Here is a 24,239-nt window from a genome sequence, read left to right as displayed (position 1 = left end):
GACCTTGGCACACAGTACGCGCTTAAGACTGTTTAACAGGAAAAAAACCCCAGCCCCACCCCCCGAGGCGCAGTGGATGATCGATGGCTTATTTGCTCGGCTTACCGAGCCGCCCGGCGGGCCGCGTTGTTCCCACCGAGAGACCGTGGCACCAGTCGGGTCGTGGCAGCTTGGGGCTTTTTCCTCATCCCCAGACCGCACCTGAAACGTCACCGGGCAGAGGTGCCGCTTCCTCCGACCCCGGGATGACCGTCCCTCTCGAGGGTAGCTGCGGCCGGGGTGCCAGCCGGGGCTGTGGCAAGCCTGCCTGGTGGCTGGGCCGGGCTCTGACCATGGCCGGCCCCGGGACCCACATTCACACCCCTCAGCGGGAGGGGAAGAGCCAGACGAGACCGGTCCTCTCTCTCCTCGCCTCCAGCTCACCCCTTAGGAGGAAAGGAACCCCGCCCGCCCGCAGAAGGGACATGTTTCCCATGACTGCCGCCTGCAACTCAGCAGGCTCCGGCCCCTCTGGCCCAAGATGGAGGGCGAGGCAGGTGGGAGGAGGGGCTGGTGGGCGGCAGGGAGCTCTGAGTAGGGACAACCCAGAGACCCAGGTCTTAGTCCCAGAGAAGCCTTGTGGCCTAGTGGGAAGAGCCTAGACCCGGGAGTCGGAGGACCTGGGTTCTAGTCCCAGATCCGCCACGTGTCTGCTGAGTGACCTTGGGCCAGTCACTTCACTTCGCCTCGGATACCGTGTCTCTGTAATGGGGATTAAATCCTACTCCTTCCTATCTTGGGCTGTGAGCCCCATTTGGAACCGGGACTGTCCAGCCTGATAAATTTGTATCTATTTCAGTACTTACAACAGTGCTTGGCACATAGTAAGCGTTTAGCAGGTACCATTATTATTGTTCAACAGTAGTTTTATTAGTATTATTGGCTCTGCCAAGGACCTCGAGCCCTCTCTGGGTGTCAGTTTCCCCATCTGTAAAATGGGATAGAGATAGACTGTAAGTGGGGGACAGGGACTGTGTCTGACCTCAGAACTTTGTAAGCATCCTGGTGCCCAGCCTATAGTATGTGTTTTAGAATTGTGAGACTTGTGTAGTTATAATTAGTCTTTCCCTCGGGCATTTCTTCCCCGGGGGTAGGGGAGAACAGGACACACACACACACACACACGGTATTGACATGGATGTGTGCAGAGGCCTGCATGAGAGTAATTTGGTACGTGTGCCCAGGGACATGGAGTGCGTATGGTCCTTTCCGTTCATTTCAAGTGAAGGTCTTTACTTTTCGGGGCTGCTCTGTCTCCCACAGTCTGGTGGAGGGGGGATCGAGGCCCCTTGCCCCCATCTTGGGCAACAATTGTAACACCAACCGTTGAGTCATTTGGCCTGGCCTGGCCAGGCCCCAGGAGCACGAGGTCCTTGGTCTCTGAGAGGAGCAGTTCCGACTCCACAGCCCGAGCCCCCTCTGAGTTTCAGGAGACGGGAGCAGCGCGTCCGTTCCTGGCAGCCAAGCCTCCGGGGGAGCGGGGGGGAAGGGCCGTCCCTGGGGGCTCCGGACAGCCCACTTGCCTCCCCGCCAGCCCGGTGCGGGGCCAAAGATAGCACACGGCATCGGCGCCCCGCCTCTCCCCCGCCGCCCCCACCGAAGATCTCTGAGAACCAGGCCTAGAACCACAGCTCCAGAAAGAAGGGCCAGGGCCGTGGACCAGCCTGACCAACCCCAGGAAGGCGGCGGGGGTGGGAGGGAAGCCCGCCCGGGGCCTGGATCGGGGCTCCAAGTTGGCCAGCCTCCGCGACGAACAAACAGTGGCTTGTCCAGACGCTTGGCTTCCTCCGTTCCCTCTGACTTGTTTGTCTTTCCCCTCTTGCACGCTGCTCTCCCTGCCCGCCCAAAGGCCTCTCTGGCCAGCAAGACCCTTTTATCGAAGGAAGCCACGTAAACTGAACTCATCTGGCCCTGATGGCCTCCAGGCCCCTGCCTGTGGCCTGCCTGTCAAAGAATAACAAAGTTCAGCATCGCTTCAGGCAGGCTGTCCAAATCCTCCCTGGCTTGTGCGACCATAAATTGTCATTCCATCCCTCCCCTAGAAAAACTCCTCGCTCTTCTCTCCCCCTCCCCACTCAAGGTAGTTCCTCCAGCCTCCTCTTCTCTCTCTACCCTCCTCACTTGGCCGCAGGTTCAGGTTCGAGTCCTTAATTTCTGCTCCCGCAGGCTTCCCGCCCCAGGAACCCCGAGATCGGTATGTCTCTGTCTGCTTGGAGTTAGATCCATCGTGAAGCAGGGCCAAAGCTCCAGACGCCATGGGGCCCAAGAAAGCCAAGATGCCACACCGCCATCCGCGGGGAAACGAAAGATGGGTTTCTTGGGTCGAACAGATGCCAACCATGGGCTTGGAATGCATAGGAGGCTGCAGCAGCAATTTTTTTTTTCCCCCGCCTCAGCCACCTTCAGGAAGGGAAGAACGCATCTCTCTTTTCTTGGTTCCATTTAAATGTTCTAGAAAGATTCTCCACCCCCAAGTCCATGAGTCGGGCACCGTCCGTAGCCCCCACTGGATGTGACTGGGTTGAATGGTGTGTGCTGGTTGAGGAGTTAGTCGAAGGCCCTCGCTTAAAAAGAACAGCAGCTGAAACCCCGGATAATGGCCGAGAAGCTAGAGCCAGTCCGGCCCCAGAGTTCCTGCCACAGACAGGAAGTTGCCTCCATGGAATCGTAGGATCAGGTGGCTGAAATGCCCTTCTTCCCTCTTCTCCCCTGTCCCAGACAGGCCCAGAAAGAAACCGAACAGGAACCTCACCTTTTGGAAATGAGCAAAAGCTCCATTGCTCAGCCTTGGCAGGCAGAATAAAGCAATCTCTCAGCCCCCACCTGCTTTAGGTCAATTCTTGGTTTCGCCAACCACATTTCCTCCTGTCTTTCCACCTTCTTAAAATAAGAGGACAGGCCTTTTGGGGGGCCCAGAATCAATCGGCAAAGGTCCAGCTCTATCCCTGGTTTTTCAGGTGAATGAGATTTTCACCCCTGCGAGGACATTTTCAAGATCGAGGGCATTAAGAGAGCTTGTGTAGGAGGGGAGAAAGGAGCCAGCTGTGAACATGCAGATGGTCTGGGTTCCCTCTGCTAGAGTAATTATAGAACACTCTGTCCCTTAAAACATTTCGTCCAACTTGATTTTTCCCTCCTCTCTTGCTTGCCAATGGGTGTCTTGGTTGGAGTTGATGGACAGCTGGTGTTCCATCTGGGGGTATGAGGACAAGCTCCATGACGTCCCTCACCAGTCCACCCCCAACCTCAGACTAGTAGGCCAAGAATTCATGGTCTGGGCCTCTAACCCCATTGAGTTGTGATCCAGTGACTTGTTCCCCGGGTGAGGTGGACCGGGGAGGCATAGAAATGGCCCGGTACCAAATGGTGCTTGAATTTCCTTGTTTGAATCAGGAATGTCTCCCTTTGGCCATAATGGAGCCCCTTTACCTCGTTCCCTGTTCTAGAGGATTCTATCATCTCCTCTTGCTGAAACACCTACCATAGCGGTACCTGTGGTGAAAGTGATTTTTATTTCCAATGAAAATCTCCCCTCCCCCAGCATCGGCAGTGTAGCCAAGAGGTTCTGTCTTGTAGATGGTGAGAGACCTTAACTGAGGTGCAGTAAAATGCAATTTCATGATTCTGGGCAGGGGGGAGGGTGTCCCGTGGCAATGGCACTTACTGAGGGCCTGGGGAAGTGCAGCCGACTCACACGCGAGCCGCATTCCCGGCCTACAAGGAGTTTTCTGGGTTCACATCAGTCCCTAAGCACACGAGGAACCCAAGGAGTGGGAGGAAAGCCCGTCACCGAAGCCGGCGCTTCAGAATCGCTTTGCCTCCAAAATGCTGGGGACGGCCTCTCCACCAGGATTTATCGCCAGGATGAGGTTGCTTCCCAGAAACCATCTTACCCGTGCGCTCACCTCGTGCATATTGGTTGCCCTTCCACCTCTGTTCCGTGGGCCTCCTTCCTTACTCCCGGCCTAAACCAAACTCCTGGGCCATATCCACTAGAGGACCGCACGATCCCGGGCCTGCCCGCTCCCTGCCCTTCTACCCTCCTTCCTACAACAACAGAGGCAACTGAGGCACAGAACCATCCCTTTAGAAACTTGCCAGGAGTCATGAGGCTGGCCGGGGCCAGCCTCAGAAATTGAATGTGGGTTTTTTCACTCCCTGCAGTTCCATCTTTTTTTTCCATTTTTTTTTTTTCCTCCCTGGCCTTCAGTGAGTAACGTGAGCGGGTTTGGAAAGAAACTGCATGGTCCTCTGGAAACTGACAGGGAATTTCAGGCAGCAGCCAGTAAGGACCTGGTCCCTCTTCAGAGATTCTGGCCTGAAAGAGGCCACGCTGCCATCGGGAAAGAAATTGGACCTCACACCCCTAAAATGACTTCTCACCCCCACCCTCCAATTTACCCTCAGGCACCCACAAATAGTGGCATCGGTCAATCAGGAATATTTATTGAGCACCTAAGGAGGGCAGCGTGCTGTTTCAAACAGTCATTTGCAAGCAGTCTGGAGAGGCCAGTAGAATTAGGGACCAATAGAATTAGGGATCCCTGTCTCCAGGAGATTTACTAGGTGGAGAAGAGAATAATGAGAGACCCTGGGAATTGCAGGCTTTCCCTTGGGCAGGTTGTGTGAGGTGCTGCCCCTCAGCTGTACAATTTGGTCCAGCAATATCCCCCTGCTTGAGTGGAAAGGTGCTTATGCAGTAGAAGGGAAGAAGGCCGAGGGCATCGGAAGCAGGTCAGATTTCTCCAGGGAAAGCCCCTGCCCCACGGCTGCCCAGAAGGCATCTTACGGCATAATGCCACGGAGTGTTGGTGGCCGAACGGGGCACCCGGAGCCCCAGAGCAAAGTTGGTACAGAAGGGAGCCATCTCTGCCCTCTGCCTCTTGGCTACCTTCGAGCCGGTGGCACCCCCTCCTCCCAAGTGAACTTTGGAACACATGGGGAGAGAGGAGGCTTCTTTCTCAAACCAAGACCAGAACCAAAGACTCGGGGGTTGGTTTGAGGTGAGCGTTCATGACAATTTCAGCTGGGTGTGGGGACTTCACGTGTGTGTAGGTGTGTGTGTTGTGCCAGCAGAAGCGTGAAAGGTGAGGCTCTCGGTGGTCCTAGCCGTGCCTCTGTGCCGATGGCCTCCTGGAGGGGAAAGGACAGAGTTTCCTCAGCCCCGCACGTCTTGTTTTTGCAGGTGTCGTATCCTGTTTGGCATTACCGTCACTCAGCCATGAGGGAGAAACACGGTCCGCCCGGCCGGTGACCGGTGAAAAGCCACTTCCCGGTTTTTGGGCCACTTGGCGGCTAAAAGGAAGGTTGATTTGTTCCCGGAAAGCGGCGCTCCATATCCCCTCCCCAGTGCCCCCCCCCCCCCAAGCTCTGCTGGTGGCAGGGCTGGGCACGGAGCTGCAAGCCCAGCTTGCTTTAGGTGTTCCCCCAAGAGTGGCCCTTTATTTTATTTTATTTTTTAATTTTGGGGGTAATTCTGTTTAATAGTGTTTGTGTTGTAAAGAAATAAAACCAGTGTTTCCCTGTCCCTGGGATGCCATCCCAGCCTAGCCTGGAGTCCATCTGTGGTGAGTAAGAGGGATGGATCACAAGGGCCGCCGAGGGCCAGGACACGTGAACTCACCCCAAGGGGCCTCCACACTCATTCCCCAGATGGGGCAGCCACTCCAAAGAGTTGGCATGGAGCTCAGGTGTTACCCCTATCCACTGGGTCAGAGGTACACCCTCCACCCCCGAATGCCTCTTCCCCAGTCCTGAGCTGGACACCCAAGAGGAGAGGTGTCTTGTGGCTTAATGTCCCCACGGGCAGAAGTAGGTGGGAGTCGATCCGCATCCAGGCTTGGTGGGATGTGGGTCAAACAAGGGGACCGGGGGTGTCGGATTTCATCGGTGAATGCAAGTTCCCTGGGAAACGGGCACCGGGATTGGAAAAGGAACTAAAAGCTCCTTTCCTCTCCCTTCCCCCTGACCTGTCATCCCTCCGTCCTGCCTGAGAACAAGAAGAGAGAACCCTATCTCCCTCTTTGTTCCTCCCACTTGGCCCCTCCACCTCAGGGATGGGAGATAAGCCCTTTGGAAATAAACAGATAGAACCATTGTTTCATCTGTGAATTCATCAGATGAGTACCTCCCAGAGCTATAGATCCTCTTACTCTTTTCCCCCCACCCCCCCACCAAAACATACACACTCTTCACCCCACACAGTTACTGTTCTTTGGTGAAAGTGGGCAACAATACGGCCGGCAGGACTGCAAGCGGGTAGAATGGAGAGAGAGAGAGGGATCTGAAACCCAAACCAGACCTGGTCTGGGACGCAACCTTCTGCCTCCTCCAGGTGAGCCTGGCAGGAGTCATGGGGGAAATAACCGAGCGCCCAGAGTCCCCAGAAAGACCCCGGCCTGAAGGAGCGGGTCCGGGAAGCAAGGTGTCTCCCTGGATTTACCCCTAGGGCTCGGCTTCCCGGGAAGTTCTCCCTGGCCTGCCGCCACCACCACCAGCTCAGGTTTGGGGATCGGGAGGAAACTGGGGACACTGACTCATCTTTTTCTGCAATTGGGTTTGCCAAGCTTCTCATGGGCAAATGTTGTGGAGGCTCCGAGTCAAATGACTCCCTTGCCTGATAGAGCCGGGTGATTCGAGACATCTGGGGCACTCCAAAAGTCTCTCCCCGTTCCACCACCCGAAAGTCAGACTCGGAGACCTTCCCCTTGCGGCCCCCGGACTCCCATCCCAAAAAACCCCGCACGTCCCCAGGCTGGTATCGCACAGGGAGGGACAAGAGAGATGCCGGCCTCCAGTGCTGCTTCCAGGCCCTCCTCCCTCGGAACCAGCCGGGAGGGAAACCCTGCGGGAAGAAGCAGATGAGGCTCTCCCCGCGAAAGTCGTCCCAGGGCGCCTTGCGAGTTAAACTGAACGGACACCACCAGGTGGCAACCCATCCATCCTCTTTAGCCTCCTGGGGCATGAGGGCCACCCAGCGGAACCGTCCCCCTCTAATGCTCACATTCAGACTCGGCCCTCCCTCGAGGTCGAGGAAGATGTGCCTTGCCAAGGTTGCTTCACCTGCCATGTACAGGCTTTGGCCTCGACAGCCAAAGACTGTTCTCTCCCCGCCGCTTTCATGAGGTCACGGTTGGTTACGCGCGGGCTGCAAGCCTAACCCTGGCCTTCACAGCCACGCTTCCAAGGGTCAATTTTAAGGGTCTTGGTTCTGAGCCCGCCTTTTGCCCCTTTGCCACCGGGCAAAGCTTTGACTTCCTTCCAGGTGAGGAGATTGGGGGTGTTCCCCTTGAACTTTCATAAACCTGTCTTCGCTGGGCCGGCGTATTTCCGCGTCATCGGGCCTGCTGCTGTTTTGGGGTCTTGATTCTGTGGATCGGAATCATACCGCACCCTGGCACACAAAGCGCCACCCAACTCCTGATCGCCACTCACGAGACTTTGGTGTGGGAGATCCCCATGCGGACATGGGTGTGGGCTTGACCCCTGGAGCTTGGCCCCTGGACCACCAGGAAGGTCATCAGAAATGACACCAGACTTTACTCTGGTTAAAGTGGTCTGGATCTATACCAACTCTCTTTCACCCCTGAAACAATCACCTCAGCACTTCTACTCTCCATCACACACTTTTGAACATACACCCTGCTGGGGCATTCCTAAACAAATGGTCTTCCGTGCCCTACTGTTTAACCCCTTATTCATCTCCATTGCCAATTTGTCTTCTCTTTCTCTAAATTATTCTGTGCCTGTTTTTCCCATTAGACGGTAAGCTCCTTGAGGGCCAGGATCATGGCTTCTAACTGCAGTGAGCCCTCCCAAGCACTTTGTACAGCGCTCGCATGAATTTGGCTTTCGATAACTTGCTTGACTGATTGTCGTCCCTCTCTCCCCCCACCATGCTTGGCTTTCTTTGGCCCCGTCACCAAGACTGGTACCAAGTGACCACCTTACAGAGCCATTGAGTTGGAGGTGAGTCAGTCCGAGGCAGAAGCAAGCAGTTCAGCCTGCACAGGGCCACAGCCGGTTTACCCCAACGGTTGAGATTGGGCTTCACTGAATGGTCGCTCCTCTTTAACGCCATCAGGCGTGGCGGGTGGCAGAGCTCGTTTTCACCAACAGAAAGCAACTCGATGCCAGCCGGCCTTGGAGTAACCCCCAGTTTATCATACGTACCTTGCCCGGGGCTTCTTGCCTGTGCTCTTCTAGATTCGGCTCCTGAAGCTGCTAGGACGGAAGTCGAGGTCTCAGGATGCTCACAGTGACTTCTGCACGTGTGTGGTTCTCTGGGCTTTAGTCCCAGGGGACCACAGGGTCTGCCAACATAAAAATGCCATAAATCGAAGGTGGGGTGCGGCGGGGAGGAGTATGGGGGCCAGACCCTCACCTCCCCCACCTGCCTGGCCCCACCCTGCCCATCTCTCATTGAATGATTAATTCCTCCAGGCCCTTCCCAGAGGCAGTCAGTGCTCCAGCTCCCAGTGATCACTAGATCCTGAGAAACAACCCAGGGCCCAGGAGAGGATGGGCAAACAGCATCCAGCCATGTGACCCGCTGTCTTGAAGCAACAGGGAAGTTTAAAGCCTGCGGGACCCCCATCTCGGGGATGGCATTGACTAGGCTAAGAGCACAGCAGGCCCAGGCAGCACCCACACCCTCTTCTAGACTGTAAGCTTGTGGTGGACAGTGAACGCGTCTGTTATTTTGTTATATTGTACTTTCCCAAGCTCTTACAATGATGCTCTGCACACAGTAAGCGGTCGATAAATACAATTGACTGACCGACTAGCCCCTGCCCTGGCATTCAGGGGAGCTGACGTGTCCACAAGGTTGACTTGCCCTCTCGAGCCCCCTGAGTGCATACCGAGAATCCGGCAGTGCTGCTCCCTGGCTCTGTAAGTGCCCCGCTCTAGCTGTTTCTAATAATAATAACTGGGGTATTTGTTAAGCATTTACTATGTTCCAGACAATGTACTAAGCACTGGGGTGTATTCAAGCAAATTAGGTTTGACACAGTCCCTGTCGCATGCAGGGCTCACAGTCTTAATCCCCATTTTACAGATGAGGGAACTGAGAAGTGAAGTGGTCTGTCCACAGTCAAACAGCAGACAAGCGGCAGATTTGGGATTAGAACCCAAGTCCTTTGGACTCCCATGCTCGTGCTCTATATACTAGGCCCCACTGCTTCTGTTTCTTTTTCATCCATTCATTTGTGCTGTAAAGATGAGGGCGGGGAAGCTAACGGGATCCAAATTTTTCAGGTCAGAAGCCCATGTGCCCCTGGAAGAGCCAGGCGATTTTTTCCAGGGGGAGGGAGGGGGCTGGGGGAATCAATCATCAGTCAATGGTATCTGTTGAGCACTCACCATGAGCAGGGCATTGTAGTAAGCGCTTGGGAGAGTACAATCTAATAGAGTTGGCAGACACGACCCCTGTCTTCAAGGAGCTTACAGTCTAGAGGAAGAGACAGGTAGGGGAAATAGTAGAGTATGAGGATATATGTACATGAGTGGGGTGGGGCTAGGGTGAGGATCAAAATGCCAAATGCATAGTTCATTCCTTCAGTCTTATTTATTGAGCACTTACTCTGTGCAAAGCACTGAACTAAGTGCTTGGAAAGTACAATTCAGCAATAAAGACAATTCCTCCCCGCAACAGGCTTACAGTCTAGAAGGGGAGAGACAGACATCAAAACAAGTAAACAGGCAATAGTTGATAGTTGATGCAGATAGTTAAATAGTTGTTGCAGAAGGAAGAGCCAGTAGGGGAAATGAGATCTTAATCCGAAGAGGGTTTTTTTTATGGTAATCCCATCTTTTGGAGGAGATGTGATTTTTTAAGAGGGTTTTGAAAGTGGGTTAGAGTGGTGGACTGTCAGATATGAAGGGGGAAGGAATTTCAGGCCAGAGGGAGGATCTGGGCAAGGGGGCGGCGGGGAGATAGACGAGACCGAGTACAGAGAATAGGTTGGTGTTAGAGGAGCGGAGCATGCGGGTTGATGGGCTGCAGTGGGAGATCAGCGAGGTAAGGTAGGAGTTGGGAAGAGCTGATTGAGTGCCTTGGAGCCGACGGTAAGGCGTTTCTGTTAGATGCGGAGGCGGATGGGCCACCGCTCGAGGTTCTTGAGGAGTGGGGCGATGGGGACCCAATGGTTTTTTAGAAAAACGATCCGGGGAGTACAACGAGGAATGGACTGGAGAGGAGAGAGACCGGAGGAGACAGGAGGCCGGGGAATGAGGGAGGAGGTGTGAATTATGCTAATGCTCCATGAGTCCGTCAAAACCCACACCCCCTTCCCCTCTGGACTCCGCTCCTCCCCCCCCCCCCCCCGGCCCCCACCCCGGGGAGCCTCCGGCTGGACGGGTGTGGGCCGAGAAGCCGGCAGACGCCTCAGCCTCCGATTTCCGCTGCCATTTTCGTAGACTCAGCAGAGCGGAAACTGTCTGCAGGCGCCAGCCCGAAGGCCTGCCGGGCCGTGAACCCCAGGACTGGCTCCGTCGCCACGCCGCCGCTGTTTTCTCGGCGTGTTCCGTTCTGTTCTCCGCTCCCCGGCCGTCTCCCCTCCACCCCATCCCCCAGCCACCGTTTGTGTTGGCAGCCTCCGGGTAGCCAAACCGATTTAATTGGCTGCCGAGTTTGCGGCCTGCGTGTTATGAAAAGGTTTTCTGTCTGTCTCTGTAAGTTACCCTGACTCTGTTTTCATTCTTAATATAATATTCACTTCATTTTTAACTGAATAGAGGTTCTTTGGGAATTTTTTTTTCCCCCGCTTCTTCCAAAAATATATAAAAAAGGTCCTTCATGCCGCGTCATTATGAAAGTTGGGATTGTCCCGGCGAAGGGAAGTGAGAAACCCGATGCTAAATGGGATTTAGACAGAAATTCCTTTCTTTCCCGGGGCCGGTGGAACAGAGTGTCGACTCTCCCGCTGCCTGTAAAAAGGTTCCCCGCATTGTTGTTCATCGTCGCGCGTGCTCCGGAGCTGCCTGGATGTCCCTTCCCCCCACCCCGCCCTTCCCCGTGATGGATGAGGTGATTTCCGAAGACGGAGTCAGCGGAGAGCCTTGACATGCACACTCGACGGCAAGCTCCAGCCACCTCGCTCTCCCTGCACTGTCCCTGGCTGGTACTCCCGGCCCCGGGGCCATCGACCCTCCCGACTCAGTCCCCAACCCGGGCCTGGATTCTCGTTGACCCCACAAAGGCCGCAGGGTGGCTTCCCGCCTGACCAGGAGTGGTCCCTGGGAGATTTCAGTCAGTGGTATTTATTGAGTGCTCCCTGTGTGCACAGCACTGTACTAAATGCTTGGGAGAGTCCTATACAATTAGGGTTGGGAGACGCACTCCCTGCCTGCAGGGAGCTGAGGACCGGACTGGTTCAATCAATCGATGGGTCGATGGTGTTTAGTTTACAGAGCACTGTACTAAATCAGTCATATACTCTGAGCACTTACTGGATGCAGAGCACTGTACTAAGCACTTGGGAGAGTACAATAGATCAGAACTGCCCAAGTGAGCTTACAGTCTAGAGGGGGAAACAGACATTAATAGAAATAAATTACAGATATGTTCTTATTTGATGTGGGATTGGGAGGGGGAAGAAAAAAGAGAGCAAGTCAGGGCGATGCAGAAGGGAGGGGGAGAAGAGGAAAGGTGGGGGCTCAGTCAGGCAAAGCCTCTTGGAGGAGGTGAGCCTTCAATAAGGCCCAAGTACTAAGTGCTTGGGAGAGTGCAAAAGATTTGGTAGAGACGGTCCAGGCCCTCAAGGAGCTTACGGTCAGGCAGGGGAGACAGAGGTGAAAATCAGTCACAGATAGGTTCTCCCACAGGCCTAAAGATTCCAGTCCTCCACGATTGAAACTCTGCCTCCCTCCCCGGGAGTACGATTAGCTGTTTCACACCGCCAGGGAACCGCCCACACTCGGAGATTGGTGGAGGCCGTGGGCATGTAAAGGGTTAACGGCACTTCCCCAACTGGTCTGGAGTTGGCCCTCCGAGAGCCAGGGAGTAGCGGATTCTGTGGGTCCCACCCCCCCGGTGGGCTGGGCTCCTCTCCCGAGTCCCTGTTTCCCAGCATCCAGGAGTCTAGAGAAGGGCCAGGACCTCAGCCTCAACTCGGCTCATCAGAGGCCAAACTGAGGATGGAGCCCCAGCCCCCGGGGAGGGTCCAAGTTGCCCCAAATCCCTCGTCTTTCTTGCTCAAGGGCCTCATCCCGCCCGGAGGTACCTGTCCCTCCTTCTCCCAGGCCGTACCCGGGAGAGGAGGGTAACGGAGAGTCGAGGCGAGCCCTCGTGGCGGACGTCTTCAGCCTCCCCTGGTTCCGAGCCTTGCCGCCTCCGGTGAGCCCCGGGCATCAGCCGGAGGAGGATGGTCAGGGACTGTGCCACGGTGGCAATGTGGAGGAGGGGTGAGAGGAGGACAGGCCTTTGGGGTCCAGGGTAACCGGAAGCTGCAGATCCAGCGCCCGAGGAGTTGGTTGGCTACAGCTGTTCCCAAGAGGAGGCTGTCTCAATAGAGCTCATTGTTCCCCCAAGGATGGCGGCGGCGAGATCTTGATCTTTATCTCTGGGCTGTATACGGCCCTGACTCTTTCCGGGGGATGGATAAATATTGAATAATAAAAACCATCAATGAGCCCTCATACGCCTCCGCAAGACAAGCAGTCTGAATAGAAGCAGCATGGCCTAGTGGAAAGAACACGGGCTTGGGGGGCAGGGGGGGGGGGTCAGTGGATATGGGTTCTAATCCTGCCTCCGCCACGTGTCTGCTGTGGGCAAGTCACTTAACTTCTCTGTGCCTCAGTTACCTCATCTGTAAAATGGGAGTTAAGACTGGGAACCCTATGTGGACAGGAACTGTGTCCAACGTGATTAGCTTGTATCTACCCCAGTGCTTGGCAAATAATTCATAATAATAATAATAGCATCTGCACCTACCGAGGACGGCGGTCAGGAGAGCCCAGATAGTAAGCACGGTCCCTGCCTGCAGGGTCTTGCCACGGCACCACACCTGGAGCAAGTCAGGGGAGAGTGGCCAGTGGCCAGTGGCTGAGGCATCTGGCTCCAAGGAAATCAAGTAGAGTGGGCTCACCTGGCCAGGAGAGCATGCCAGTGGGCAACAGGACACAAGGGAGAACTGTTCTTGTCTGGCCCCTGCCCTCCTCCTCCAAATAATAATAACTGTGGCATTTGTTAAGTGCTCACTATGTGCCAGGCACTAAGGGCTGGTGTGGATACAAGCTAATCAAGGCAGACACAGTCCATGTCCCTCATGGGGCTCAAAGTCTTAATCCCCATTTTACAGCTGAGGGAGCTGAGGCACAGAGAAGTGAACTCACTCGCCCAAGGTCGCATAACAGATAAGTAGTGGAGGCGGTACTAGAACTCAGGTCCTTCTGACTCCCAGGCCCGGGCTCTATCCACTAAGCCACACCAGGGAGGCAGGGCTGTGTGGCAGTCTTCCCAGGGCAGGGTCGGGCCGGGCCCCAAGGAGGAGCGGCAGTGGGCTCTGCGGACCCTGGAAGCGAGGACTCCCGGTCCATGGTATCCAGCCACAGGGCTGGCGAGGAGCCAGAAATCAAAGTGGGAGCCCTGACCCAGAGACAGAGGAAAGGAAGGGGGGGGGAGAGGCGGGAGGCCAGAGTGGGATGAGCAAGTGAGCTGCCCTGGTGGGGTCGAACAGCAGGCCCGGGGGCTGCCAGAAAGGTCATCCCCCATGCTGAGAAGCCCGGGGCGGCCGGGAGTGACCAGCGGCCGTGGACAGAGCCGGGATGGAGCGGATCGAGGGTGCAGAGCTGCTTCCTCGACAGTCGAGCAGACTTTCTGGAAAGCCATCTACCACATTGGGATAACTGTGCCAGTCAGATCCAGCCTGGGACGAATCAAGGAGCAGGGCGGGGACTCCACCCCTCGGCCGAGGGGGCTGGTTGCCAATCGGGGGGTTTGCGGTGGAATCTAAATATCAAAAGGTGAGCTCACGCCTTTCATTAGAAAAACCCTCTGCCAGGTCAGGCTGTTGGGCACCTCCAGGAACCTCAGAGCCACACCTCACCCTACGAGACACGCGGCTTAGTATTCCCAACTTCGCCCGGGAGGCGGGGGCTCCCACCCCGGGCTAAGGGGGCAGTGGGGAGGGCAGAACTGATTCCTGACTATGCCCTCATTTTCCCATTCTCCTCCCTTCTGCATCATTCAGGCACTTGGAACTGTCCCCTTTAAACAGCTGATAGTCACGCCACCCCTCAGCACTTAGGTCCATATCGGTAATTTAACGTCTGTCTCCCCCTCTAGACTGTACCCTCCTTAATAATGTTGGTATTTGTTGGTATTTGTCAAGCGCTTACTATGTGCCGAGCACTGTTCTAAGCGCTGGGGTAGACACAGGGGAATCAGGTTGTCCCACATGGGGCTCTTAATCCCCATTTTACAGATGAGGGAACTGAGGCACAGAGAAGTTAAGTGACTTGCCCACAGTCACACAGCTGACAAGTGGCAGAGCTGGGATTCGAACTCATGAGCCCTGACTCCAAAGCCCGTGCTCTTTCCACTGAGCCACGCTGCTCCTTGTGGGTAGCAAACGTGTCTACTGACTCTGTATTCTCCTGAGCGCCCAGTGTTCTACACATAGTAAGCACTTAAATACCACTGATTGATTGATAAATCACTGAATGGACAACTGAATAAATGGACAGGCAGAAGGGCTAAAGATGAGGATGTCTATAAATAGGAAGGAACGTGGCCTAGTGGAAAGAGCCCAGAAGTGGGAGGACCTGGGTTCTAATCCCGGCTCTGCCACGTCTGCTGTGTAACTTAAGTGCAAGTCACTTTACTGAAGTATCTCAGTTACCTCGACCTTAAAATGGACCCCTTTAATAATAATAATAATAATAATAATAATGTTGGTATTTGTTAAGCGCTTACTATGTGCCGAGCACTGTTCTAAGCACTGGGGTAGTCACAGGGGAATCAGGTTGTCCCACGTGGGGCTCACAGTCTTAATCCCCATTTTACAGATGAGGTAACTGAGGCACAGAGAAGTTAAGTGACTTGCCCAAAGTCACACAGCTGACAAGTGGCCGAGCCGGGATTCGAACCCATGAACTCTGACTCCAAAGCCCGTCCTCTTTCCACTGAGCCACGCTGCTTCTCTATCGACCCCAGCGCTTAATACAGTGCCTGGCATATAGTAAGCACTAAACAAATACCGTAACAAGGAGCGGTAGAGGTGGCTGGTAGCTTTCTCCAGTCGGAGATGCAGGAAATCAGGGAAGGCATTTTGGAGGGGGTGGGCTTTGAGGAGGGTTGAGATCTAATGGATTTACAGGTAGGGAAAGAGTTCCGGGCCGGGGGGAGCGGCGTGAGCCAAGGGCGGAGGCGGGAGTTGGGGAGAGGGGTCCAGCGAGGAGCTGAGCTTGGTAGGAAGGAAGAGAAGAGAGGGGGCGGGTTGGGGGTGAAGAGAACAGAGTGGGGAAGTGAAGCCGAGGGGGAGGGGGTTCGGCTCGATGCCGAAGTGGAAGGTTTTGAGGAGCGAAGAGCTGTGTGCTGAGCGACACTGCAGGCAGATGAGGCCTGCAGCGAAGCTTGGGGGCCGGGGAGGTACTGGGGGTGGGGGGTGAGCTGGACGCAGGGAGATGGAAACTATTCTCCAGAAGCTCTGGGGGAGGGGCAGCTCTGCTCCGGGGGCCCCTGCTTGAGATGCCATTGGCTATTTTTACTCCTCCCAGGGAAATAATGTTATTTATGTATAGCCTGCCCACCGCCCTCCTCCCCCCTCCCGGGACGGGGTATAAATACACCTGGCCCCACTCCCCAGGATAGAAATAGTGGGAGTAGCTCAAGCGGGGGTCACCTCTCCATGAACCAGGCAGGCTGGCTCGGCCTGTGCTGCTACTCTAGTCCTCCAAGGCCTTTGCTTGGCTGGGAGGGGAGGGGAGGGGAGGTCCGGGGAGAGGGCTCGGCTGGTGAGCTCCAGCTGGGGCTGGGCTCCCCTCCCTCGGGGAATATTTGAAATCCCAACCCCGTGGGCAGGGCTCCCTGCAGGACCAGGCCAGGCCCCTGAGCCCCTCCGATCCCCCGACCGCCCCCGGCCAAGCCACCGGAGAGGGGGCTCGCTGCCCTTGGGATCCCAGCTGGTCAGCCCAAGCTGAAGGGGAGGGGGAGAGAGACACACACACACACACAAACACACACACATCCCTCCCCCACCCCCTGCAGTGCAGCAGTGGGGAGGGAGGCGACTTGGCCCCATACCGTGTGTCCCCACTCCCCCAGGGGAGTCAAAGGCCTCATCTCCCCGCAACCAGGCCAGAGGGCCATGGGCCTGCAGCCACGATAATAATAATAACTGTGGTATTTACTAAGTGCTTACTAGGTGGCCAGGCACTGTACCAAGCGCTCACGGTTTTAATCCCCATCTGACAGATGAGGGAACCCAAGTCAGGTGACTATCTGGCTCCTGCCACCCTCAGGCTGGCCCCAGCCTAGTTCAGAACTGACTCTCCAGGGAGTATGAACCTCAAATCCCCAGGAAGGGGACAATCCAGAACACCCCCTGCAGGGGCTGCAGTAAACTAGAGGACCCAACCCTCCCCTCCCCTCGCCCAAAGAATGTAGGTCTGAAGTCCGGCCCTTCACCAGGAGCCAGGCCCGGCCTGGGCTGAAATCCCGGGAGAGGTCCGTTTGGCCCATTCTGAGCCAGACCTAGCAGGGAAAGGTGGGGTTGGACCTTCCTTGGAGGGAGCAGAGGCAGAGATGTCCCAGAGAAAAGAGAACAGCGCTTAATACAGTGCTCTGCATCCAGTAGGCGCTCAATAAATATCATCCCTGGATGGATTCATGGGGACCAATTCCCAGGGGAGAGAGACACCCTCACCACCTATATCCGGCCCCTCTGGGGAGCTGGTTCTGTCCACAGACCATCCACGGGGACCCTCCCTTTCCCGCCTGCAGTTTCCAGGGACCAGAGAGGAAAAGTGACCCAACGGCACCAACTGACCGACCACCCTCTGTGTGCAGAGCGCACTGCGTGGGCAGAGACCATGCTGCTGGGCACCGACTGCGTACCCAGCGGTGCTCTGAGGACCTGCTAGGAACAGAACACCTCGTAGAGCCCGCACTATATATGGAGCACTGTACCCAGCACCAGCTGTGAGCAGGAAACTATGCAGACCCCCCCCCCACTAAATAGGGAGCATTGTAATGAGCACCTGCTGGGAGCACAACACTAGGTAGAGTCCCTACTATAGAGGGAGCGCTGCACTGGGCACCTGCTGGAAACAGGGCTCTGCCCTGAACCTTTCCTACTTCTGCGCATACAGAACTGGGCTAAGTGCCTTGGGGGGCGGGTAGCTGGACTAGAACAAGTAGGGAATTTGTGGGGAGGGGGCTCCCGGCCTCAGCCCCGTGGCAGCCCTCTGCTGGAGAAAGCCCCCCAACCTGGCGCCCTGCCTGCTGCCTCCGTGCCCCGACTTTACTGTGTTTGTTTATTTACCTTGGAAAAAGGCCGTAAAGGCCCGGCAGGAAATGGAGCCGATTCCACACAGCCTCTGCCGGCTGGGCCGGGCCCGGGAACAAGGAGCGCCATTGTGTATCGCCGTCCTGGACCTGGGCCTGGGCCGCTGCCCTGGGCCTGCTCCGAGGGAGCCAGAGCTGGGGGACCCACGCCGGGCCGGGGGACCTGGGGGCGGCCGGGGGACTGGGACGCCGTGGGTCAGGGCTTCAGAGGCCAGTGGCATCTCTGGGACAGAGCAGGGGCCGGAGTTGGGGGCAGGAAATGGGGCTGTGGGTGGCGGTCAGGAAAGCCGGGTCAGGAGAATGGGGGTCGGGGGCGGCCGGCCCACCGGCAGGATGGAGGGAGGACCTCCCCCGGGGGTCCCCGACCTGGCTGCTGCTCTCCGAGTGAGATATTCATTCCCAGGTGGGCACCCAGCCTCAGTTTACCCCACTGTGAGATGGGAAGATTAGAGCCATGACAGGAGCGTGTCACTGGCCGGCCCCAGCAGCCCTTGGGCCCACCTCCTGCCCCTGCTCTCCCCACCCAACCCGGTAAAACCAGACCTCACTTTCCTCATCTGTAAAATGGAGATGAGGTACACGCTCTAGACTGTGAGCTCGTTGTGGGCTGGGAATGTCCATTTGTTGTTGTAGTGGACTCTCCCAAGCGCTTAGTAGAGTGCCTTGCACATGGCAAGCGCTCAGTATACACGACTGAATGAACGAATGCCCCCCCTCCCACCTTAGACCGTGAGCCGTGCGTGGCACGGAGACTCTAGTCACTATATTTACCCTGGCACTTAGCAGAGCACTCGGTCCGGAGCAAGGGCTTTGTAATCGCCATCTCCGGCCAAGCAGCTGGTGGGTTTGGGCAGAAGGGGAGGTGAGATTTTGAAGGGGAGTTGGGGGGAGGGGCGGGACTGAAGAGAGGGTGGTACAGGAGGGCCGGGAAAGAGGGAAGCAAAGAGAAAGACCAGGTGGGGCTGGAGGAAGAAGTTCCTGAGGTCAAGGCTTGGGGGGAAAGGTCTCTTTGGAGCAGGACTGATTTTCTGACTGCTCTGGCTGCCCCTGGGCGGAGCCAGCGGTGGAAATATCAGCGTGGCTCAGTGGAAAGAGCACGGGCTTTGGAGTCAGGGCTCATGAGTTCGAATCCCAGCTCTGCCACTTGTCAGCTGTGTGACTGTGGGCAAGTCACTTAACTTCTCTGTGCCTCAGTTCCCTCATCTGTAAAATGGAGATGAAGACTGTGAGCCCCACGTGGGACAACCTGATTCCCCTTTGTCTACCCCAACGCTTAGAACAGTGCCTGCACATAGTAAGCGCTTAACAAATACCAACATTATTATTAAATGGGCCCCGGAGGTGGCTACGGAGGTGGGCGGTGGGGGAAGGAGGAAGGGTCCACTGAGAAGACCACTGGGAAAGGAGGGGTGCCGGGGAGAGCCGGAAGCCAGGGCGGGGGGTGGCGATTTCAGCAGCAAGCAGCCAGGCCCGTGGGAGGGTCAGGGTGGGAGATGGTGACCTAGGAAGCGCCCAGAACCGAGGCGGTTGAAGGTCTCCCCCCGGGGGGCTGCGGGGACTGAGGGTAGGGAGAAGAAGAGGAGGAGGTGGCGGCAGATAGCGGAGAGACCCGGCTCCATGGGGGCAGAGAAGGGACCGTTGGCTTTGGCTAAGAGGGAGGCGACATCGGAGCCAAGTCATCGGAGGCCGTCAAGATGCAGAGCATGAAAATGTGATTTGTCAACATATGAACTGTAAGAACAGAAGAATTCCAGGCAGGTGAAAAGGACTACCCTTTGGCTGGAAAGTTCCTCGAGGGCAGGGATCAGGTCTGCTAATTCTGTTGGACTCTGCCAAGCGCTTAGTACAACACTGGGCACCCTGTAGACACAGTCCATCCCCTGATCAGATTGGCAGAGAAAAGTCCATTCTGGTTGACTTCCATGTGGGCACAAGACTGCCACACGTAAATTCCCCCCACTCCTCCACTTCACCCTGGCCTAAGAGTTTTAATTCCTACAGGTGGCTCTTTCAACCACACAACAGCCCCACCCCAAACCCTAGGACACGTTACGCTACAATCGTAATAATTATTATGGTACTCGTTAGGTGCTTACTCTGTGCCAAGCACTGTTTTAAGCAGCGGGATTGTTACAAGTTAAAACAGGTTGAATATGGTCTCTGTCCCACGTGGGGTTCACACTCTTAAACCCCATTTTACAGATGAAGAATTTGAGGCCCAGAGAAGTGAAGTGACTTGACCAAGGTCACACAGCAGAATGTGGCAGAGCTGGGATTTGAACCCAAGTGACACCTCACTGGGAGGGGCGAATCTAGACAGGGGCTGGCTTGGGGCTGCTGGCAGGCCCAGAGTCCTCGCTGTGGGTAGGAATTCAATCCATCAACCAATCGATCAGTAATATTTTGGGAGTTGATTACCCTATTCAGGGCACTACGCCAAACCCTCGGGAAAGTACAGTAGGATTAGTAGATATGATCCCTGCCCTCAGGTTACTTTCAGTCTAGTGGGGAAAATGGACACTAAAATAAATGACAGAAGGAAACATGAGAATTTGAAGATCACACTGTTATAAAGAAACTGCGTTTCCTAGTCGAAAGAGCACAGGCCTGGGAGTCAAAGGACTTCATTTGTTCATGCAGTCGTATATATTGAGTGCTGACCGTATACAGAGCACTGTACTAAGCCCTTGGGAAAGTATAATACAACAATAAACAAACACGTTCCCTGCCCACAACGAGCTTTAAAACCCCGGTTCCTGCTGGGTATCTTTGGGCAAGTCATTTAACTTCTCAGTGCCTCAGTTTCCTCATCTCTAAAATGGGGAAACGGGCACGTTCTCCCTCCTGCTTAGGCGGATGAGGGCAAGAGAGTACGGTACCAGCCTGCCTCCTGCCTCTCCCCACTCCAATCCATACTTCTGTCTGCTGCCCAGATCATTTTTCTCCAAAATCATTCGGAGAAATGAAATACCTCCAGTATTGCCCATCCAGCTCCCCATCAAACAGAAGCTCCTCAGCATCGACCATGAGGCACTCAATCAGCTCTCTCCTTCCTACCTTACTTTACTCAACACCTACTACAACCCAGCCCACAGCCTACTCATTGTACCTTGATCTCATCCGTCCCAAGGCCGATCCCTCGCTCACGTCCTCCCTCTGGCCTGGAACTCTTTCCCCCTTCATATCTGGCAGTCCCCACCACTTCAGAGCCATCCTAAATTCACAAGAAGCCTGCCCTGTTTAAGCCCTCCTTTCCCCTAGTCGCTGTCCCTTCTGCGTCACCTATGCGCTTCGATGGACATTCATTCGTTCATTCAATCGTATTTATTGAGCGCTTACTATGTGCAGAGCACTGTACTAAGCACTCGGAACGTACATCTTTTAAGCACTCGCTATGCTCTCCACCTTCAGCCCCACAGTGCTTATGTCCATATTCTTATACTCTGCCATTTCCTCATCTGTAATTCATTTTAATATCTGCCTCCCCCTGTAAGCTGTAGACTGTAAGCTCCTGGTGGATAGGGATCGTATCTACCGACTCTCCGAAGCTCCTAGTACAGTGCACGTCACAGGGTAAGCGCTCAGTAAATACCACTGATTGATTGGCCCAGGCCTGAGCCCCCAATTAACGGGGGCCGGGGAGAGGTGAGCTGGGCAAGGAGTCAGGGAAGGCACAGGGATTACAGTTCCAGAAGGCAAGGACAGAGACTGTGTCAAGGACTGGGTTTGTGTTGTGGGGGCAGAGAATGGGGGAGGGGAAAGAGGTGGGGGTTGGCGTGTGTATCCCGAGCAGAAGGCTTCCAGCAGCTGCCTGGAGAGGAGGGTGTGGGCCGGGGCAGGGGGCTGGAGTGGAGTGGGAGGGGAGGGTGGGGGCTGGCGCGTGGCCGACGCCGAAGGCCAAGGTCAGGCTGGTCCTGGGTTTGATCGGGTCTTGCTTAGTGGAGCGGTGGAGTCCCCAGGTCCAGGAGGCAGGTGCGGAAGGGGGCTGGAACTGCTGGGTGGGGTGGGCCAGGAGGCCCCTGAGGAGGAGGAGGAGGAGAAAGGCCCGATGGCCTTGGGGATCATGCTGCAGAGAGGGGAGCAGCTGGGGCTGGTGACTTCTGGGAAGTGGGGGAGAATGCCTGAGGGTTCCCCTGAGGTTCTGGACCTGGGGGAGCTCAGAACAGCTCCCCCCAGTAGCCGGGTCGGCTGGAGCCCAAGTCCCAGGCCCCCCGGGCCCACACCAGCCCCGAGGGACATGTGATGGCCCCAGGGTCCCCAGGCAGCCCGCCTCAGAACTAGCTGGAGCCCGTGGAGCCCATCCCGCTCCCGCTGTCAGGGGGCCCAGGCCTGAGGGGAGGGGCACGCTGCCTTGGCAGCCAAACTGCTAGTCAGGAAGCTCCCGGAGGGCAGGGATTGGACCTTAATAGGGTGCTGTGCCCACAGTTGGCACTGTCAATGTTGTAGATTAACTGAGTCATCAGCCAGTCCCATGGTCTGGCTGGGGGGTGTGAAAGGCCCCAAAGATGGGAAAACTGAGGCCCAGGCTTCCAGCCTGCATCGAGGGGAAATGAAGAATGAGGACAGAGCGGGAGGGGGCTCAGCCTATGATGCCCTCGGAGCTGAGGTCCCTTCATTTAGGCCCTGCTTATTTGGGGTTGCAGTTAGAAGGCTCTGGGCTGGACTAGTCACATCTTAGCACGAAGCCCTATTAGGAGTTGGAGGGCAGGGGGCGTGGTCCTGGGGATGTCAGAGAGGGAGCTGGGGCAACTTGGGAGCCCAGAGCCACCCTCCCCCACCCCCCTGGGCCTTCCCAGCAGGAGGCACTGAACCCCCTCCCCAGGCCCGCCCCTGTCCTGGAGGCCGTGGCCATCCGGGAGCTCCCTCGGCAGGGTGGGGGCGCGGAGGCCGGGAGGGGGACCAGGCCGGGGACTCCTCCCGCCCTGTGGTTGCCCGTCTATTTTTTCTGCCCTTCTACTGCTGCTGAATTTCCCTTTGTGAGACACCGCTGCTGGGTAAATAAGCAGCAGGTTCCAACGTCAAGGAAACAGGAGCTCGGGGCCCAGCCTGCACAAAAGCAGCTTTCAGAAGCGGCAGGCACCTCCCGCCCCCGCCTGCCCACCCCCACCTGGCCCTGGCTGGGGAATCCGGGGGGATCCTGCTTGGAGCTGGGTCACCCCCGCTCCTCCTCCCCGGTTGCCCACCCTCCAACCCCACGGGAGGAGATGCGGGGGAGAGGGAGGCCGCTAGGGAAGGACAAGCACGGGGCGGGAGAGGTCAGCGGAACTAGGACCCCTTCCCATGAGGGGCCGGGCATCCTCACACCCACACTCCACCACCATCCACCCCTGCAACCCAGCACACAACACACACACAAACATACACACAGCTTGCTCCACGCCTCCCCCTTCTCATCCCCACGCCCAATGGTCTCTCTAGATGTACACACACCCACCAACACACCCATCCTCTATTTCCTGGCATCCTTTGCACGTACGTCCCGACTCAACCCACCCTCCACATTCACACCTGTGTTTACCCTACCACAAACCCACCAGGCACCCCCTCCTCCCGCCCCCAGCCTGGCCACGGTCACACTAACACTCACACTAACCCTCGTTCAAATTCTGTCCGAGTCCAGAGGGAACACTAGGCGGGAAAGGGAGAGGCCAGGGGAGGTCTGGCCAGGGTAGGAGGGCAGGAGAAAACTGGCTGGACATGGAGTGCCACCCTCCTCCTTTGGGCTGCCCAGAGAGCCATCGCTATCACCACCCCCTCCCCTGCCCAGCCCCTGCCCTCCTGGAGAAGACAATCCCAACCACCCAACCTTCCAACCTCACCATCATTCATTCAATCATTCAAACGTATTTATTGAGCGCTTACTGCATGCAGAGCACTGTACTAAGCGCTTAGCACCGTATGGAGAAGCCCCGACCCCCTTCCCGTAGGAGCTAGCTGCCTGCCAGCCAGAAATAGGGGTTGGGGGAGGGTATAGAAGAGGGAAAATGAAAGGAGGGGCAGGGAGAAATTTCTCTGGGAGCCCAGGCCCCCGCCCTTCCAGCTCTTCCCTCCTCCCTCTGGGCCCTCCCCCTAGTTTCCCTTTCAGACAGACCAGCGGGGCATTGTTCCCCATTTGTAAAGAGAGGGATCCCAGAACAAAGGGGGACCCGAGAGGCTCAGGAAGGCCCCTCTCCTCCTGCCCTCCCGCCTCTGGGCATCAGCGTGGGTGAGGGGCGGCCTGTCCCATCCCCATCGGAGTCTCACCCTACCCCCTGCCCCACAGGTCCCTGGAAGCAGGGCTGTTGCTGTGGTGATGGGTCCAGCGCCTGAAGGTTTCCCACTTGGGGCTCACCCCCACAGAGGGAGGGGCGGGTCCCTCCCCAGCAGAGAGGACAGTGGCACCCCATCACCGCAGAACCTCTGCCATCTTTCCCATCCCCACCCACCCCCACGATTCACCGCCTTCCCAGAACGGCCCCTAGGCCCCCTCCACCTTCCCAACTCGTGGGGCCCTGGAGTGGCTTCTGCCAATCCCATCAATTAAGGCTACAGAGCCACTACCCTGGAACACACACACACACACAACACACGTCTGCACACAGATGTGTCTGCGTGAGCCATACCTGGTTCAGTGGATTTTCTGGATCTGTCCTCGAATCCCTTTGGAAGTCTATTTGCGACGTGTTGTCTGACTTCTCCGGAAGCTCCTGGA

The 24,239-nt window shown here is 56.4% G+C and overlaps 2 protein-coding genes across 7 annotated transcripts in view; one reads left to right on the top strand and one right to left on the bottom strand.

Moving 5' to 3' along the window:
- The window catches only part of FKBP6 (FKBP prolyl isomerase family member 6 (inactive)), an 18,666-nt gene extending 7,893 nt beyond the window's left edge, over window positions 1-10,773 (top strand). For 3 of the 5 annotated variants that reach the window (XM_029082842.2, XM_029082848.2, XM_029082847.2), the window contains exon 9: window positions 5,225-5,583. The gene's annotated coding sequence lies outside the window, so the exon portion shown is untranslated. Of the gene's footprint in view, window positions 1-2,205; window positions 3,414-5,224; window positions 5,584-10,458 lie in introns of those variants that run through there. The other 2 variants (XM_029082843.1, XM_029082844.2) reach the window with 2 other exon arrangements.
- LOC114817976 lies at window positions 3,810-24,239 on the bottom strand. 2 transcript variants are annotated; one of them, XR_005660996.1, is made up of 3 exons: window positions 24,151-24,239; window positions 8,212-8,351; window positions 3,810-5,172 (listed from the first exon to the last, which is right to left on the bottom strand). XR_005660996.1 is itself a non-coding variant. In XM_029082849.2 (2 exons), exon 2 carries the CDS (start codon window positions 7,106-7,108, stop codon window positions 6,188-6,190), a length of 921 nt encoding a protein of 306 aa, XP_028938682.1. In that variant the 5' UTR covers window positions 7,109-8,351; window positions 24,151-24,239; the 3' UTR covers window positions 5,642-6,187. The 2 variants fall into 2 exon arrangements, 1 of the variants encoding a protein (XP_028938682.1); XM_029082849.2 differs by lacking the exon at window positions 3,810-5,172 and having other exon boundaries at window positions 5,642-8,351.

Source organism: Ornithorhynchus anatinus, chromosome 17 (genome assembly GCF_004115215.2).
Source record: "Ornithorhynchus anatinus isolate Pmale09 chromosome 17, mOrnAna1.pri.v4, whole genome shotgun sequence".
Lineage (NCBI taxonomy): Eukaryota > Metazoa > Chordata > Mammalia > Monotremata > Ornithorhynchidae > Ornithorhynchus > Ornithorhynchus anatinus.
This window is presented reverse-complemented; position numbering and strand designations above follow the sequence as displayed.